General features: G+C 40.1%; 1 protein-coding gene across 2 annotated transcripts in view; it reads left to right on the forward strand.

Moving 5' to 3' along the window:
- Window positions 1-17,364, forward strand: part of keap1b (kelch-like ECH-associated protein 1b) — a 32,403-nt gene extending 15,039 nt beyond the window's left edge. For both annotated transcript variants that reach the window (XM_078218249.1, XM_078218248.1), the window contains exons 3-6: window positions 1,789-2,474; window positions 3,191-3,396; window positions 4,721-4,897; window positions 14,385-17,364. In XM_078218249.1, the coding sequence (XP_078074375.1) occupies window positions 1,789-2,474; window positions 3,191-3,396; window positions 4,721-4,897; window positions 14,385-14,533 (1,218 nt within the window). In that variant the 3' untranslated portion in view covers window positions 14,534-17,364. The remainder of the gene's footprint in view (window positions 1-1,788; window positions 2,475-3,190; window positions 3,397-4,720; window positions 4,898-14,384) is intronic.
- Window positions 17,365-18,352: the final 988 nt, after the last annotated feature.

The following is an 18,352-nucleotide window of genomic DNA, read 5'->3' on the forward strand; positions in this document are numbered from 1 at the left end:
TGTCCTTCTAAAATAATGTGAAATTACTGCAGTTTGTGAGATGCTCATAATTATTTTGAATTCCAATTCATTGTACTCATTTCACACAGGTGTCTTATCCTGTTAGGCCAAAGTTGGGTTCAAATCCAAGCTTGAGTTGCAAGATCATGCCTAACTAACTCATTGAGCCTCTCCTCCCCATTATTTTTAAATTTATGCATTATATTGTAATGCTTCTTTGGCTTGATTGGTATTTTGGAGCATTGACACATTCATGGAATCATAGAATCCTACAGCGCAGAAGGAGGCCATTTGGCCCATCGAGTCTGCACTGACCACAATCCCACCCAGACCCTATCCCTACAACACCATGCATTTACCCTAGCGAGTCCCCCTGACACTAAGGGGCAATTTAGCATGGCCAGTACACCTAACCTGCACATCTTTGGATGGTGGGAGAAAACCGGAGCACCTGGAGGAAACCCCTGTAGATAGAGAGGGAACGTGTAAACTCCACACAGTCAGTGACCCAAGCTGGGAATCAAACCCGGGTCCCTGGCACTGAGGCAACAGTGCTAACCACTGCATCACTGTGCCGCCCCTTCAACCAGTGATCTGTAAAAGCTGAGTTCTTAGAGCTGTGCTATTGTGCAAAGTTCTAGTGGGACAGTAATTTCGCCAAGGGACATAACTATGCACTACTTGATAACTGGTTTCAAAGCAGTATCACAGAGCCATGAAAGTAGCCAAATCAGTCACTGCCCTCTTCTTTAAGAGTGGTTAGAAAGTTTGAGTTTGGGAGGGTGTGAGTGAACAGAAAGTAATCTCTTTGGCAAAGATTTGCTTCTCCACATTAGGTGACACATCTTGTACTTTCTGCGAAAGGGGAAAGATTTGGCTAGAATCTAGTAATATTTGAAATGCACTAACATAAGAAATAGCTTTGGTAGGCCATTGGCCCATTTCACAAGATCATGGCTGATCTTCGACCTAAACCCCATATCTAACAATTTATTGACCTGTCTTGAATGTGCTCAATAACTGAGCATCCACCGCTCTTGAGGGTAGAGAAATACAAAGATTTGTAAGCCTTTGAGTGGAAAGATTTCTCCTCATCACAATTCTAAATGACTGACCCTTATTATAAAACTCTGACTCCATGTTTTCCCCCTGGCTGGATAATCTAGCACATTTTCTCAGCATCTGCCCTGTCAAGCCCTTTTTCAATTAAATTTCATAGAATCGCTTCAAGAGGTTTTTGTTAAGCTATGTCAACAAGACTGGGTGGTTGGTAGGGGTGTGTGTTTTGTGCTAAAAGTTGGGACTAGGATGGCACAGTGGTTAGCACTGCTGCCTCACAGCACCAGGGACCTGGGTTTAATTCTGGCCTCTGGTCACTGTCTGTGTGGAGTTTGCACATTCCCCCTGTGTCTGCATGGGTTTCCTCCGGATGCTCCAGTTTCGTCCCACAGTCCAAAGATGTGCGGGTTAGGTTGATTGGCCATGTTAAATTGCCCCTTAATCCCCCTGACACTATCAGGGTAAACATGCGAAGCTATGTGGATTGTGGTCTGTGTAGACTCAATGAGCCAAATGGCCTCCATCTGCAATGTAGGAATTCTATCCTTCTATTCTAAATTATTTTATTAAAATATGACCTGAATATTTTTGCTGTAACTGGAATTTTAATGTTCACAAACTGTACGTTGTAGGTATATTCTATCTTGCATAGAAAAAGAAGTTGATTACATTAAGTAGTAACATGTTGTTTTCAAAAAAAAACAACATTCTATTGTATCCTTCTGGTAGGTAGCAAAGCAAGAGGAATTCTTCAACCTCACGCAGTGCCAGCTGGTCAGCCTGATCAGTCGAGATGAGTTGAACGTGCGCTCTGAATCTGAAGTTTACCACGCTTGTATAGAGTGGGTGAAATATGACTGTGAAAACAGACATCCATATATCCATGCATTGTTGAATGCCGTTAGGTGCCATTCTCTGACTCCAAACTTCCTGAAAACGCAACTGCAGAAGTGTGAAATACTCCGAATGGACTCTAAATGTAAAGATTATCTCGTGGAAGTCTTTAAGGAACTGACACTGCACAAACCAACCAAGGCCTGTCCCTGCAGGTCACCAAATGTTCCTCAGTTAATGTACACAGCAGGGGGCTATTACCGTCAGTCACTGAACTTTCTGGAAGCCTATAATCCTTTGGAGAACTGTTGGATTCGTTTGACAGATATGCCAATGCCAAGGAGCGGCTTAGCTGCTTGCACCGTCCACGGGCTTCTGTATGCAGTAGGAGGAAGAAACAACTCGCCAGATGGCAACACTGATTCAAATGCATTGGACTGTTACAATCCTATGAACAATCAGTGGTCCCCCTGCACACCAATGAACGTTCCCAGGAACAGAGTTGGAGGAGGAGTGATAGATGGAATGATCTATGCTGTCGGTGGATCCGAAGGCTGTATGCATCACAATTCTGTAGAAAGGTTTGTCGCCCCATGTTTCAGCATTTCAAAATAAATATGCCGCTGTTCTGCTTTTTCTCCCCAATTAGGACCCTGAATTTAATTGCAGTGTCTCCCATCCTTGCTCACTTGCATCCAAGTGGAAACTTCTTTATCCCTATATGTCATCACATGGTGCAATACGTCCTTCAAAAAGGCATGAATTTGCTTGCATTTACTTTGCTGACCTTTAACAGCAAAATACTAATGCAAATTTTGTTCTAATAGTTCTTGGGCTAAGTTCTGTAAACGGACCTGCATCATGTGTAAAATTTACAATACAATCGCTAACCATCATTCAGTTCTGCTGAATGAACAATGTACTCCAATGTTCAGAAATTTTGTTTTTGAATGTACAAAGTTTTTACATACTATCCATTCTTCCTGTGTTATCTGATTCATTCCTGCAGATGAAAAGTTGTTGTGCTGGATCATAAATTCCACAAGGTCATGTTATGATAGAGAAGTTATCGTCCTCCTTCTGACCCTGCTCGATAACTATGGCTAGCAAACTTTCTCCCAAACTGCTTTCTGGCATCAAGAATTGCAACCTGTCCTTCTACATTCAGACATTATTCATAATTACTTCTGTCCTCCAGTGACACCTGTTACTGTAAAACAGCACATAGCTCACAGGAAACAAAGGGCAATATATCCATTTTTACGGCATATTTAGAACAGTGCATCTGCGTTTACAGATATGATCCAGAGAAGGACCAGTGGGAGTTTGTGGCTTCGATGTCAACCAGCAGAATTGGTGTTGGTGTTGCAATTGTAAATCGCCTCCTGTATGCAGTCGGTGGTTTTGATGGAACAAATCGCCTCAATTCAGCAGAGTGCTATCATCCTGAAGACAACATGTGGAACACCATTGCACCAATGAACACTGTCAGGAGTGGAGCAGGTTAGTGAATTGGCGCAAAATCCCAGGCAGGTCAGCAATCTTAGAATTAAAACAGGCCAAGGAAAAAGCTCATGGCACAATTATCCATTCCACAGTAAGCCACTGCAGCTGTCACTGGCAGAAAGGAGATGCATTTCCCCCACTTTTTTTAACTTTCTCTTTCTTAAAATCTCACTCCCTACCTCCTAAATCTACCATTCGTTGCAACAAAAGTAGGTAAAATACATGAGTAGTGTGCTAGATGGAATGGAATACACTGATTTCATCTGGAGCGCTGAAGCATTAGGCAGTCTTATAAACCTTTTCTGGAAACCTTCACAATCCAGATATCCTGATCCCACAGCCAGACAATAGGGAGAAAAGATTAAATGCAAATCCAGTGGTAAGCCACTAAGGATTCTCTTGTTGACTCAACAGAGCCAGAAGGGTGCCACCAAATTCTCTGAACCCAAAACATGACTCAAGTATGTGCTTAAATGTACTATGTGGCTCTTTTTTTCTCCTGAAAACACACAATGTTACACAATACTTCCAAGAGAATACAAAATGTAAAACATGGTTGAAATATTAACTTTTTAAAAAATCCTAGATTCTCTTCCTGATTTATGTTGCCTTGCCTGATCTTAGCCATGTCATTGGAATTGGTGACTCAGACCTATGAGAAATGGCAGCCATGTTTCGTACTATTGAGAAGCGCAGTAAAATGGATGTGTGAATATCTGTTGATGAAGGAATCTGGCTCAGCTATGAATCTCCGCCACTAATGTTGAACTGCCTGTCCAACACTTATTTCCGCACACACGAGGACGGCCTCAACCGGGATATTGGGTTCATGTCACACTATTTGTAACTCCCACAGTTGCGTGGACCTGCAGAGTTTCACTGGCTGTCTTGTCTGGAGACAATACACATCTTTTTAGCCTGTCTTGATGCTCTCTCCACTCACATTGTTTCGTTTCTTAAAGACTTGATTAGTTGTAAGTATTCGCATTTCAACCATTATTCATGTAATTTGAGTCTGTGTCTTTATAAGCTCTGTTTGTGAACAGAATTCCCACTCACCTGAAGAAGGGGCTAAGAGCTCCGAAAGCTTGTGTGGCTTTTGCTACCAAATAAACCTGTTGGACTTTAACCTGGTGTTGTTAAACTTCTTACAACACTTATTGCTGCAGCTAAATCACATGAGTGAAGAACAGGATACGGTGTCATGGAATCACAGCCACATATGAATCAGTGCCTTCAAAAAAGAAAGTAAGTAATTGTGGAGGGTGTGGAATTATGAAACTGGGTTATGCTTAAAGGACTTTTTGTTTTTCCTGTTTAGGTATCTGTGCACTAAAAAACTATGTTTATGCAATTGGAGGATATGATGGTGTAAATCAACTCAACAGTGTAGAACGATACGACATTGAAACGGATAGATGGACGTGTATAGTGCCAATGAAACACAAGCGCAGTGCTCTTGGAGTAACTGTCTATCAGGGCAAAATCTATGTGCTTGGTAAGTTTACCTTTATTTCCTCATTCTTGACCATCCTGTTCCAGCTTCGCCAGGCAAGCTGAACCAAGCTCCCTAACATTGAGACCTATGCCTAGTTTGAGTGTTTAAACATTCAAATTGTCTAAATCCCAGAACTGCTTTGAGGAGGTTATGGCAGAAATGTCACCTCCCTAAATATGAACTTTTATTTCTATCTTTGACCTCTTCTGGTATATGGTTTTTGCGACAACGTAAACCGCAGAATGCCCCTCTGCTTAACCACTCCTCATTGCAATTACCCTCCAAGTGAGCATATAGTCCTAATCACACTTGGTTCTCATAGCCCTTCACCAACAATCTAATCTTGAAAGCATGGTTTCTCCCTCGGCCATTAAACCAGGAGTGAATTCTGCAGCCTCTCTTCTATCACTTCTTTCATATTTCTTGTATCTACAGCCCCTCATTCATGATCTTTCCATTGCTGGGAACAAGTTGCTTTTATCAACCCTGTTCCATCCTTTTAATAATTTTAAACATTTCTATTATTGCATCATTCCAAAAGATCCCATTTGTCAAGTCTGCCTTTTGTATTTGCTTCGTTTATGACAGTCAACATCTTAATGAATCTGCATTGTACTCTTTTTAAACCCTCTCTTTTTTGTACATTATCTAGCCCATGCAGCACACTGTACTTGGGCCTTTATTAAGGTTCTAGATAGGCTTATTGCTTATTTTAAGAAAGCTTTTATATTTTGTAGCTCTGATTCTCTGACTTTCTCTATCTTTCTGATTTTATTAACTTCATCAGCATGGGATGTTGTTTTCAATGTCGTATGAGCCTTTATCCCCAAATCCTTCTGTTCTTCCACAGCAGCAAGCCACCATCTATTCAGAATATAATGAAATAAAATAGCAGTAGCCCAAATAATTTGCCTCTCGCTACTTGATGTTGATTTCCACCAACTATGTTTTAGCATATTTCCCCCCAACCTTTCTATGGCCATTTGTAGGTTGTTTTGGTCCTAAAATTAGGTGCATCTATTATAAGATCATAAACATAAGTGGGTGTAGGCCATTTGGCTCATTGAGCCTGTTCAGTCATTCGATCAGATCATGGCATATGGCCCTAACTCTGTTTTCCTGCTGTCCTCCGTAACCCATCACTCCTTGTCAATCAAAACTCTCTCTAACTCCCCCTTGAATATATTCATACTCAGTCTCCGCTGCTGTCTAGAGAAGAGAATTCCAAAATCTGACAACCCCGTGAGAGAAGAAATTTCTCCTCACCTGTCTTAAATGGGAAACTCCTTATTTTTGACTCTGCTTCTCATTTTTAGATATCCTCGCAAGAGGAAAGATTCTCCCAGCACCTACCCAGTCAAGCACACTTAAAATCTTTGTTTCGATAAGACCATCTCTTATTCTTCTAAACTCCAATGAGAATAGGTCCAACCTACTTGACCTTTCCTCATAAGGCAATCCTTTCATCCCAGGAATCAGCCAGTGAATCTTCTCTGAACTGCTTTGAATGCAAGTATACCCATCCTTGAGTAAGGAAACCAAACTGTTCACCGTACTCACCAGTGCCCTGTATGGCTGTAGCAAGACTTCCCTACTTTTATACTCCAAACCCCTTGCAATAAAGGCCAATATTCCACTTGCCTTCCTAATTACTTGCTGTACCTCCATGCTACCTTTTTGTGATTCATGTATCAGGACACTTGGAACCCTCTGTACTGTAGCATTCTGCAGTATCTCACTATTTAATAATATTATTCTTGCCTCACATTTTCCCATATTATACTTGTATGCCAATTTCTTTGCCCACTCACTCTCTACAGACTTTGTATTCTCTTCACAACTTGTTTTCCACTTATCTTTGTATTATCAGCAAATATGGTTACAATATAGTCTGTTTCTTTACCCAAGTTATCAATATAGATTGTGTATTGTTGAGGCTCCAGTACTAATCACTAGTTTGCCAACTGTTTCCTGTTTGTTAGCTAATCCTCTATGCACTCTCATCTTGTGCCTTTTAAATGGTATTTTGTTAAATGCCTTTTGAAAATTCAAGTATACTACATCTGCTGGTTTCCCTTTATCCACCCTCTTGTTACAGTCTCAAAAAACTAATAAATTTGTCAAACCCTATCCCTCCCTTTCGTCATTTAACATTTTCTCAATCTTCTGACCTCTAATTTTTGCAGCATTATGCATCTTTCAATTCAATACCATCCTGAACTTCTTTTGTTAACCAGAGGTGGTGGATCCTTCTCATGGGCATCTTTATTTCTCAATGGAATATATATTTGAGCATTATTAAATATATCCTTAACTGTCTGCCTGTGCTAATCTATCATTTTAGCTTTTAACCTGTTTTCCCCTTCAACTTTGGCCAACTCTGTCTTCACACCATTGTAATTGCCATTATTTAAGTTTAAGACTCTAGCTTCAGATCAAATTTCTCACTCTCTAACTGAAATTCACCATGTTATGATCACTCTTATCTAGAGTATCATTTAGCATGTGGTCATTAATCTTTTCTTATTACACATTAACAGGTCTAAATTAACATGTTCCTTGGTTAGTTTCAGAACATGTTCCAAAAAACTGTCCCAAATGCACTCTTATGACATCCTCCTGGATAATTTCACCAATTTGATACGTCCAACCTATATGAAGATTAAAATCACCCACAGTTATTGCTATATCTTTTCCTAAAGCCCACATTACCCCTGTTGAAATCCATGTGCTACTTTATTAGGGTATGTGGTAATTTGATTTGTAAATATTGTAAATTTTCCCTGTCATAGATATAAAACTAATTGGCCTGTAATTATCCATTTTGGCTCAATTTCCCTTTTTTTGGTCACTCTTCAGTCTTCCACATTCAGTGGAGTCCCAAAATTTCTTGCCCCTCTCCACGTCTTTGGGCCATGACACATGATCATCCTTTAACCTAACTTAAAATTTTCCTTTTATCTGTCAATAAAGTCCCTCACGTTAACTGCCAACCTTCTGCTTGAGGAAGGAGTCATTTACAGAATCCTAGGAATTCGGTTCTCTCTTTATTGATCCTGTCTCTGTACCAATCAAGTTAATAATTAACATTTCACAGAACAATAATTTTGTTGTTTCTGCTCATCTATAATCTGTGATGGTTCCCGTATCTCATTCAGATGGTCTTTTCTCTGTGTAAGTCTATGCAATTAATGTCAGCTGACTCTACGCCTGTGGTGACTGAATCCTATTCTTGTCTAAATCCCCAGATGGATACTTTCTTGAGGATAGTAAGGAGTAATGAAACTTGGCAAACCTTTTCATTCATAGCCAAGAGTGCTAATTGTAGCACCAACTGTGTGTCAGCTGAGATTGTCTGACTCTGCATCAATCAAGAATTGAACCAGAAATATTCCCAAGCTGTTTAGCTCGGCATATATCAAGTGGTGTATTTGGGGAATTAAGATATCGAGAGAGTTGTGCTGAAGTTTAGTTTCACTGCATGCACTAGTTACTGGCCCTATTGAAATTCTAGAGCAATGGTCAGTTTACTAAGCAACTAAGAACGTCTGTAAACAAGGCATATATGCAAACAAAGTGTCTGGCATTGCCTGTGGCTCCCAGACATGCCAAGTTCAATAGGTACAACCTATTAGTCACATGTAGATGAGTTATGTTGTAGAACTGCTCCTGAAGTGTTCCTGCTGCAGAGCAATTTCTACAATTGCATATGTGTCCACTCTAAAATCCTAGGTATTGACCATTTTATTGGGATTAACAAAACCTTGTTTAATGTAAATCTGTACAAAACCAGAAATGCTCTAATGCACAGCAATTCAGACACCCTTTTTTTAAAAAAAAAAGATTGTTTTGGAGTCAAATTAGTGACTGGAAATGGTGTGAACGGCAAGAATGCTTCTTCAGCCTTTGGGCAACCATTAGTACTTTGTGTAGGTCGCCTAACAACAACAAGGAAAAGGCTGCCTCAAATCATGAGGGCTGCTTCGGTAGCATTGTTGGTTAGCTGCTGATTCTTGGATTTGCTGTTAATGGTGCATTGGCAGTGCAAGCATACTATGGACATATTTGGGACTGTTGAGAAATCTTTTCACGCAGAGTAAATCTTTGTGGCTCCATCATTGAATATATTTAAGGATAGAGTTTTGGTCTCTTGGGGGAAATGAAGGATATGGAGAGTGGGTGGAAACATGGAGTCGAAACCCAAGATCAGCTATGATAGTGTTGAATGGCAGACCAGGCCCAATGGGCTTTTTCTGCACTTATTTCTGATGTTCTTAGGAACCTACAAATACCAAATTATGTTAATATCTGATTATTGCTGGGTGGGTAGGTTGTGTAGAGGCTGCAGAGTGATGTGCACAACTCAAGCCTACTCTTGTGTTCTAAAACTGGAAGATATTGCCGTAAATACATCAAACTAGTCTTTCCCTAGTTAATAGTTCAAAGTACATTTCCTGGCTTCTGATTTCAGCAGTTTCCGTTTAGTGGCCTTCCCGTTGTGGTTTGATGGTTTAAGGTCCGTTGTGTTTTCTAAAAACCTTATAGATGGTGTAAAGAAAGCCACAAGATCCTGGGTTTTAAGATTTGCTGATTTGACCTTTTCAATTTAAACAAGGAATTTATTTTTCTGGATTTTTATGCATTTCTGTTATGAATTTGCAAATTCTAAACCACTTAATTTAGCCAATGCTTTGTTCTGTACTCATTCATATTTCGAAATGCATAATTGGCTTAATGTTCAGCACAACAGACCTATTAAATTGTATATTATCACATTTTAAGGAGATATGTATTTTTGAACAAATAATTTAAGATCTGAGATTAAAAGAAACTACGGCAGGCTAATCAGCATTTGAGAGAGATCAGTTAACATTTTGGGTTTGACCTGTTTATCAGAGTTTAGAATTGATAAAGTGAGCCACCTAAAATGCTAACTGCATAGGGCAGCACAATGGCACAGTGGTTAATGCTGCTGCCTCACAGCATCAGGGTCCCAGGTTCAAATCCGGCCTCGGGTCACTGTCTGTGTGGAGTTTGCATGGGTTTCCTCCCACAGTCCAGAAATGTGCGGGTTAGGTGCATTGGCCATGCTAGATTGACCCTAGTGTCAGGGGAATTAGCAGGGCAAATGCATGGGGTTACCAGAGTGGGGCCTGGGTGGGATTGTGGTCGGTGCAGGCTCAATGGGCCCAATGACCTCCTTTCAGGGTGGCATGGTAGCACAGTGGTTAGCACTGCTGCTTCACAGCTCCAGGGACCTGGGTTCAATTCTCAGTCAGTGTCTGTGCGGAGTTTGCACATTCTCCTCGTGTCTGCGTGGGTTTCCTCCGGGTGCTCCGGTTTCCTCCCACAGTCCAAAGATGTGCGGGTTAGGTTGATTGGCCATGCTAAAATTGCCCCTTAGTGTCCTGAGATGCGTAGGTTGGGGGGATTAGTGGGTGGATATGGGGGTAGGGCCTGGGTGGGATTGTGGTCGGTGCAGACTCAATGGGCCAAATGGCCTTTTTCTGCACTGTAGTCTGTCTGTCTGTCTGTCTGTCTGTCTGTCTGTCTGTCTGTCTGTCTGTCTGTCTGTCTGTCTGTCTGTCTGTCTGTCTGTCTGTCTGTCTGTCTGTCTGTCTGTCTGTCTGTCTGTGTCCAGTATTTAAGATCAAACGTCCAAACACGTCATATCCCTGTATCATATTCCGCATAGGAAATAGAAGCTAAATTGAGGGTGGGTTGCATGGACTAGACTTGTATTCCAAGAGTATAGGAGACATTTGATTTGGGGTTTAGTACAAACAGGCACAACCTTTTCTTCACAAAAAGGGTGTTTGAAATTGGAAAAATCTCTCAAAAGCTGTTAAAGCCAGGTAAATAGAATATTTCAAAACTTAGATTGATGGATTTTTATTGGGCAAAGATATTGAGCATTATGCAACTAAGGTTGGTGAATGGAGTTGAGATAGACAAGTCTTGATGTAATAGAATGGCAGTATAGGTTGTGAGCCTACTCCTGTTCCTGTATGAATAGAACAAATGATTTAAATGGTAAGCAGTTCTATATGTTTCTTAACCCTTATTCGATATTGTTGCAGACAGCTGTCAGTGTAGTTCCATATGTTTCATGAAGCTAGTATAAGCACATCTTCGTGCAAGTGTTTAAGTACATTACTTGAGGGGCACCAGATCATCAATGCAATCTGGAACTAAATCCAGTCTAGATTGGCAGAATGTCTATCTGTCAGGGTCCTCTGAAATCTAGTCTCCTGGAGCTTACCATTCGGAATAACTGAGAAATTCACTGCAATGTTTTGTTTGATTGGCACTCACGTTTGGGAGATAAAAATGCAGAAGGAAAATTACCTTCTAATCTATGCTGCATTTGACCAACTGTTAGTGCTTTTTTTTTTCAACACTAATATTCACTTTCAGCACAAAACATTCATCAAAAATAAACTGAATAGTTCCTTTGGGAACAACGGTAATGATGATTGCAGGATCTTGATTGTATCTGCTATTAAACTAAAGTCTGTTTCATTATTGGGCTTAAATAAAGAAGTGCAATAAAACATTTTCAGTTAAGTTTACTTGTAGAAAAATTGCAATTGGTTTTGTTAATCCTTTGAGTCTTGTTCCAGGAAAACTGCTCAAGTAGTTTTCATACTAATTTTGGATCAACTGCACTAAACATTTTACATATTTTGATATTCAAAGTTCACTTTGAATGTCAAATATGTTTCCTTTCCTAATGATGCAAATTCCATGTTGAGTCAGTTCCAAATAAGTAGGATTCAGGATCCTAGATAGTATACCTGCGCACTGTTCAGCTATGCTGAAGTTTATCACCAAAAGGCTGATGCGTAAACTTACCTTTAGGATCATTGCAAAACAATCCAAAATCAGCAAGTGAGTCCCGAGCTCCTGGCCTCCCTGCTCCCCCAAGAACAATAGTGCTGTCTGCTTCAGAATCTCTAGTAAGAAGTCTCACAACACCAGGTTAAAGTCCAACAGGTTTATTTGGTAGCATAAGCCACAAGCTTTCGGAGCACTGCCCCTTCATCAGGTGAGTGGGAGTTGTGTTCACAAACAGGGTGTATATAGACACAAACTCAATTTGCAAGATAATGGTTGGAATGGAACTCTACCTAGTGTTATGGACATGAAGGGGGTTAATTTAAACACACTAATTTCTCTTGCTACCCTTCCATAAACAGTTGTTTTGATTTACTTACCCCTTTATAAGCAATGGCATATTTCCCAGTCCCTCCGTGTTGGCGAGATCCAATTTTCTATTAACCTCACAGCAAACTCAAGATAGAGGGAACTCAAAAGTTAGCTTATTTGCACACACAAGATGCAGGAAGGTCACAATATTGCCCCCTTTACTCTATCCCTCTTTCACTATCTGAACACAAAGAAAGATTTGTAGTGCAGAAACCATGTAGAAAATAAATATTATTTTGAGTCCTGAAGTCCAGACTCAAAGTTCAATGAGGTATCCCTTCACAAGATATCAGTTAGCAGAAAACCGATAATGGATAATTCACTTTTCCAGTGTATTGCCTTCACACAATGAGATAGACATGTAGAGATGAATCTGTCTTGTAAAAAGCTGTTTAGATGGCACATGAGGCTGCCAATCAGATAAAAAAGCAGACTGAGACTTTGCAGTTCAGCAAGGAAATACTACTGGTTCCACAAGCCAGAGGCCTGTGTTACATCTGGATAAGAATGGTTCAATTAATCAGACGCAGCATGGATTCATGAGGGGAAAGTCGTGCTTGATGAACTTGTTGGATTTTTATGAAGATGTGACTAGTGCGGTTGACGGAGGGGAACCAGTGGATGCGGTGTTTTTGGATTTCCAAAAGGCGTTTGATAAGGTGCCTCACAAAAGGTTGCTGAAGAAGATTGGGTCACACGGAGTTGGGGGTAGGGTGTTAGCGTGGATTGGGGATTGGCTATCTGACAGGAAGCAGAGAGTTGGACTAAATGGGTGCTTTTCTGGTTGGCGGATGGTAACTAGTGGCGTGCCGCAGGGATCGGTACTGGGGCCTCAACTATTTACCATTTATACAGACAATGTGGAGGAGGGGACTGAGTGTAGGGTAACAAAGTTTGCAGATGACACAAAGATAAGTGGAAAAGTGAATCGTGTGGAGGGCGTAGAAGGTCTGCAGAGAGATTTGGACAGGCTGAGTGGGCGAGGATCTGGCAGATGGAGTATAACATTGACAAATGCGAGGTTATTCACTTTGGAGGAAATAATAGCAAATTGGATTATTATCTAAATGGAAAAAAATTACAACATGCTACTGTGCAAAGGGACCTGGGGGTCCTTGTGCATGAGACGCAAAAACCCAGTCTGCAGATGCAACAGGTGATCAAGAAGGCAAATGGGATGTTGGCCTATATCGCAAGGGGGATAGAATATAAAAGCAGAGATGTCTTGCTGCATCTGCACAGGGCATTGGTGAGGCCGCAGCTGGAATACTGTGTGCAGTATTGGTCCCCTTATTTGCGGAAGGATATATTGGCCTTGGAGGGAGTGCAGAGAAGGTTCACCAGGTTGATACCAGAGATGAAGGGTGTTGATTATGAGGAGAGACTGAGCAGATTGGGTTTGTACTTGTTGGAATTTAGAAGGCTAAGGGGGGATCTTATAGAGACCTATAAGATAATGAAGGGGCTGGATAGGGTAGAGATGGAGAGATTCTTTCCACTTAGAAAGGAAACTAGAACTAGAGGGCACAGCCTCAAAATAAAGGGGGGTCAGTTTAGGACAGAGTTGAGGAGGAACTTTTTCTCTGAGGGTGGTGAATCTCTGGAATTCTCTGCCCACTGAAGTGGTGGAGGCTACCTCGTTGAATATGTTTAAATCACGAATAGATGGATTCCTGATCGGTAAGGGAATTAGGGGTTATAGGGATCAGGCAGGTAAGTGGAACTGATCCACTTCAGATCAGCCATGATCTTATTGAATGGCGGGGCAGGCTCGAGGGGCTAGATGGCCTACTCCTGCTCCTATTTCTTATGTTCTTACATGACACCCACCTCTCCACACTGATAACACATCTTTGATAAAGGACATGTATCCCTCGTTTGGATCCAGAGATCGTTAAATGTCTCATCCATTAAGAATTGAAAGGAAGGTTGCAGATCATTTGTCTTAGACAAGCAAACTCCTGTTGTCCAGCCTGGGTTATGATATGCAAATGGCTTTTGTATAGCTCTCCTTGAATTTAGTCTGCAGCCCACATGGGGTCATTAGTGGCTCTTCAGGAATGACAATATGCAAGTTTCCCCAATACTGCCAGGTAGCTACTTTTGTCGAGGTCACAGATGTAAATTCACCCATTTTTGCTCAGAGTTTAAATGTTTTGGAGATAACAATCAGGTTTGACAACATCTGTGGAGAGAAAAACAGTCACAGCTGAATTGCAGGAATGTTAATTTCAGTGGATGTAAAGCGTTCACATTTTGACTTACTTTTTATTTACAGGTGGCTATGATGGACAAGATTTCCTCAGTAGCGTAGAATGCTTTGATCCAGACACTGGCCAATGGACAGAAGTGACGGAGATGACCTCAGGCAGGAGTGGTGTTGGTGTGGCTGTGACAATGGAACCGTGCAACTTGGCTCGGCGCTAATGTTCCCAATCTCTGGATCAATCTTAACAGTTCTACTGGACTTTATAGTGCGGTTATCATTTTGAAAGACAGTACCGGGCTCTCTGCTGTAAATCCCAATTTCACCTATGCAGTCAGATCACAGAAGAGCAGTTTGTTTGGGTTTTTTGCACTTGTTTCCTGTAACTTTAAAGAAAATTTATATAAACCCCCTTAATTTGACATTTAATAACTGATGAGGAATGTAAATTCTGAATCCCACAAACAGTCCAATTAGAGTGCTTAATGAATACTTGTTAGACATTCACAGGTGGGTTTGTGTTGCAGGGTTTGTCTTGCTCACCAATCTGAAATCTACAGTGTTTATCACCTATTCCCAAAGACAATTTCCATGTTCTAATGAGAATGGCATCTTGTAACAATATGCTAATTACCTAAATTAATTAACTTTGATATTTGTAATTACCCACTTCTTGAACAGCATGCACTAAATAACCGTAATAGATGAGCATATGGTAGTAAATTGGAGCACGACTCTCTGTTCCATGTGAGAGTGCAGAATCCAGGTCGGATTACATTAGCTGCACAGAATTAAAGGAGGAGCAGGGGGATGGGCACTGGAAGGAACATCCATTTAAAAGATTTTCTCCTTTTGCTCACTACATCTGGTTTCTCTTGTGCTCTGTATTGAGAAGGGGAAGTGTGGAATTTAAGTACGACAGTTTGCCGGTGCCATACCAGATTATTTTGCACTAGTACTTCGGTAAAGATTTCCAAAATAAATAATTGAATCTATTCTAACAAAATGAACATCAGTGACTTAATTTCTAAGACAGTATTTTTAATAAAATGTGTTCACTTTAATAAACATTGTATTTAATAAATACACTGTGGTGGTCTATTTCAGTGTTTCACAGTATGTGGTTTTATTTCTTTTTTTTTTCTAGGTGTAACCAGGGTTGATACTATCTTGATATTCATTTTTTTTAAATCTAACTAAATGTTGCAAATTCTGGTGGCTTTATCTTATAGAAAATTGGGTTTTTTTTGTCTTGTTACACGATATAGGTGAGCACATCAAGCAAGTTAACTCTTATTTGCTGGGTTGTGCAAAAGGCTATCTGGATTGGGTATAAACTTTGTTTCTGAAGATGAAGGAACAATGTGCTCACCCTCTGCACTGATAGGGATCAAACCCGTACTCTATTTTCAGTAAATGGTCAAAACTTTCAAATGCTGAGGTACACATCTCAAGTGAAGGGACAAATTGATAAAGCTATGTTTGTAAACGCATATGATTCATATGGGCATAAAGTGTGAAAGTAGAGGCAATGCTCTTCCTACACAAAGTAATGTTAAGCTGGTTTTGGATATCCTGGTTCCAGACAGCAAGAGTACGTAGATGGTGTAGAAGCAAATCACTCAACTGATAGCTTTAATTGTGCAGTGAAAGCTCAAATGAGAGTAGGAAAAGGTGCTCGAAAGTAGTTTTGTAAAGGCAAATCGAGGGGGGAAAAAAACTGATCTTGAGAGAATAAATTTGATTATCCAAAGAAAGGGAGAGGTCAGTAGAATTTTCTATTATACAGGAGGTTGTTAGGTTTATGTCAAACCCTACCAGAAACCATGGTGGGAAAGATTCCATTATAGCATTTTTTGTAAATTTATTTTAAATGATGTGGTTTTTATAAACGGAATGGAGAGTCAGTGGAGGCAAGGGACTATGTGAATGGCTCTTTGGGAACTGGCCCCAGTTCTCTGGAATGAATTAGTTCCTGACTTTCCGTGTTCATTTACTTTTTTTTTCTCCAACTTTCCTTCCCTGTCCACTTATTTCTGCTTATGGCTGCAATTCCAGTTTTTGTGTCCCAAAATCAGAGATTAACACACGGATTTCCACATCAAGGTTGGTGATTGTAATACCTTCCCTCTCTTATTTCACTTGCTCTCATTTTTGTCTTGACCTTTTCTTTCTCAATATTAACACAACATGGGTAATAGGAGTACAAAGTAAGTCATATAGCTCTTTAATTTGTTCTGTTGTTTATCCCCTTGTGTCTGCTACTTTGCCCATTCCCAGAATGTTCTTAGTTCACTGCCCTCTATCTGCTAACTCTCGTGAAGGGGCTGCAATTTGCTTTTGTCAATGTAGCTCTGCTAATCTTTGCAATGTGAGCACAGTGGTCTTGGTTAGAGAAGGAGAAATTAGACTATTTGCACTTTCTTGCAATCAAGTGATCAATCGTGGAAGAATATTTTTGCAGTATGTGGATGTTGTGGTGCTGTTGCTGTCAAATAATCCACTGTCATTGAAGGAAAGAAAACACGTGAACAACAAGCACTACTTTGAGGCACTGCAAGGTACCTGACACTTGGGAAGTATAACCTCTTAAAAATTTGCCTTCAGAAGAGGATTAGGAATCTGGAAATGTTGGGGAAACCTAAAAGAAAACAAAAAGGGCTAAGCACAGGAAGTACATGAGGTGACAAATTCTGCATTTGTCCCACCAAACGAATGGTGCATGGACTAACACATCAGTCAGTAGAATCTCGACAAATTAAAATGGTTCTTTTCCATTAACAATAACAATCTAATCAAAGTAAATCCCAAACTGAGTTGATGTATTTTAAATGTGATGCAGTTTCTGTGCATTTTGTGTTTTTCTAGAATCTGCTTCTAGTCCATTGGCGCTTCTTGAGGTATCCACAAGAGCATTTAGTTTTGACATGTTCTCCAACTTTATGACCTGTTCCCTATAGAGAAATGTAAATGTATATCCTGCTGGCACAAGTCACTGAAGGAGACAGTAGGAAAATTTAATGCAAACCATTAAAATACTGGAGTACCCACTATTCTCATGTATGCATTTATTACCACACAACAAAGCAAGCTTATGAATTTGAGATTCAAAGACTTGTGCAGTTTTGCCAATGTGATGATCCAACTAAGGTTAGACAGAACATTCTGGTCCCACACTCGTGTGTATTCTCTCCAATTGACTTTCTACACTTTCAGCATATTATAGTCTTAACAAATCTGAATTTAAGTGTGCCTCTAACTGGTTTCTCATTCACTCCTGGGTAGATATTGCAGCATCCTAATACTATGAAGTGAGAGATCTGTTTGAATTTTTTTGTGACTTTCATGCTTGGGTACAAAACTCATTGAGCTAAGCACTTGGGTTCCCCTGTAATCAGAGTAGGTCCAAACATTATGACACGTATATAAGTTTTTCAAACCACCTTGTTTTTGACTATGTTGCAATAAAAAAATAATAATAATTGGTACTTCTGCCATTTAAATATTCACATCCCTGAAAAGCTGAAACATTTAAAACAAAACTAAACTGGTAAAAACGTGTTTAGAAAATTGAAGGCACTTTAATATCATTTACATCTCCAGACATTTAAGACTGTTAGTGAAGTGCAGTCACTTCTTCAAATTGTAATTTGATAAATGGTTAGTTGAATATTAAATATGTACCAAGGTATCAGAGAAAAACTCTACATGTTCTTGGAATCACTTGCCTCCATCTGAACAAATGAGAAAATCTCAGTTTAATGTTGCATCTGAAAGATTACACCTCTGACAGCACTTCCTCAATGCTATAACTGAAATGTTTGCCTAGATAATGCATTCAATTCATCCAAATGTTAAATTAATCTGATATGAGATTGCTACCACCAAGGAAAAGACAAACTTTTATAAAGAAAATAGTCAAGTGATGCATGCTAAGACTCGCAGATAATTGCTACTCCAATAATGTCAGCTATGGATCAATGGTAGCACTCTTGTCTCTGGTTTAGGATTTGAACTCACAACCTTGTGACTCAAAGGTT

Source organism: Mustelus asterias, chromosome 8 (assembly GCF_964213995.1).
Source record: "Mustelus asterias chromosome 8, sMusAst1.hap1.1, whole genome shotgun sequence".
Lineage (NCBI taxonomy): Eukaryota > Metazoa > Chordata > Chondrichthyes > Carcharhiniformes > Triakidae > Mustelus > Mustelus asterias.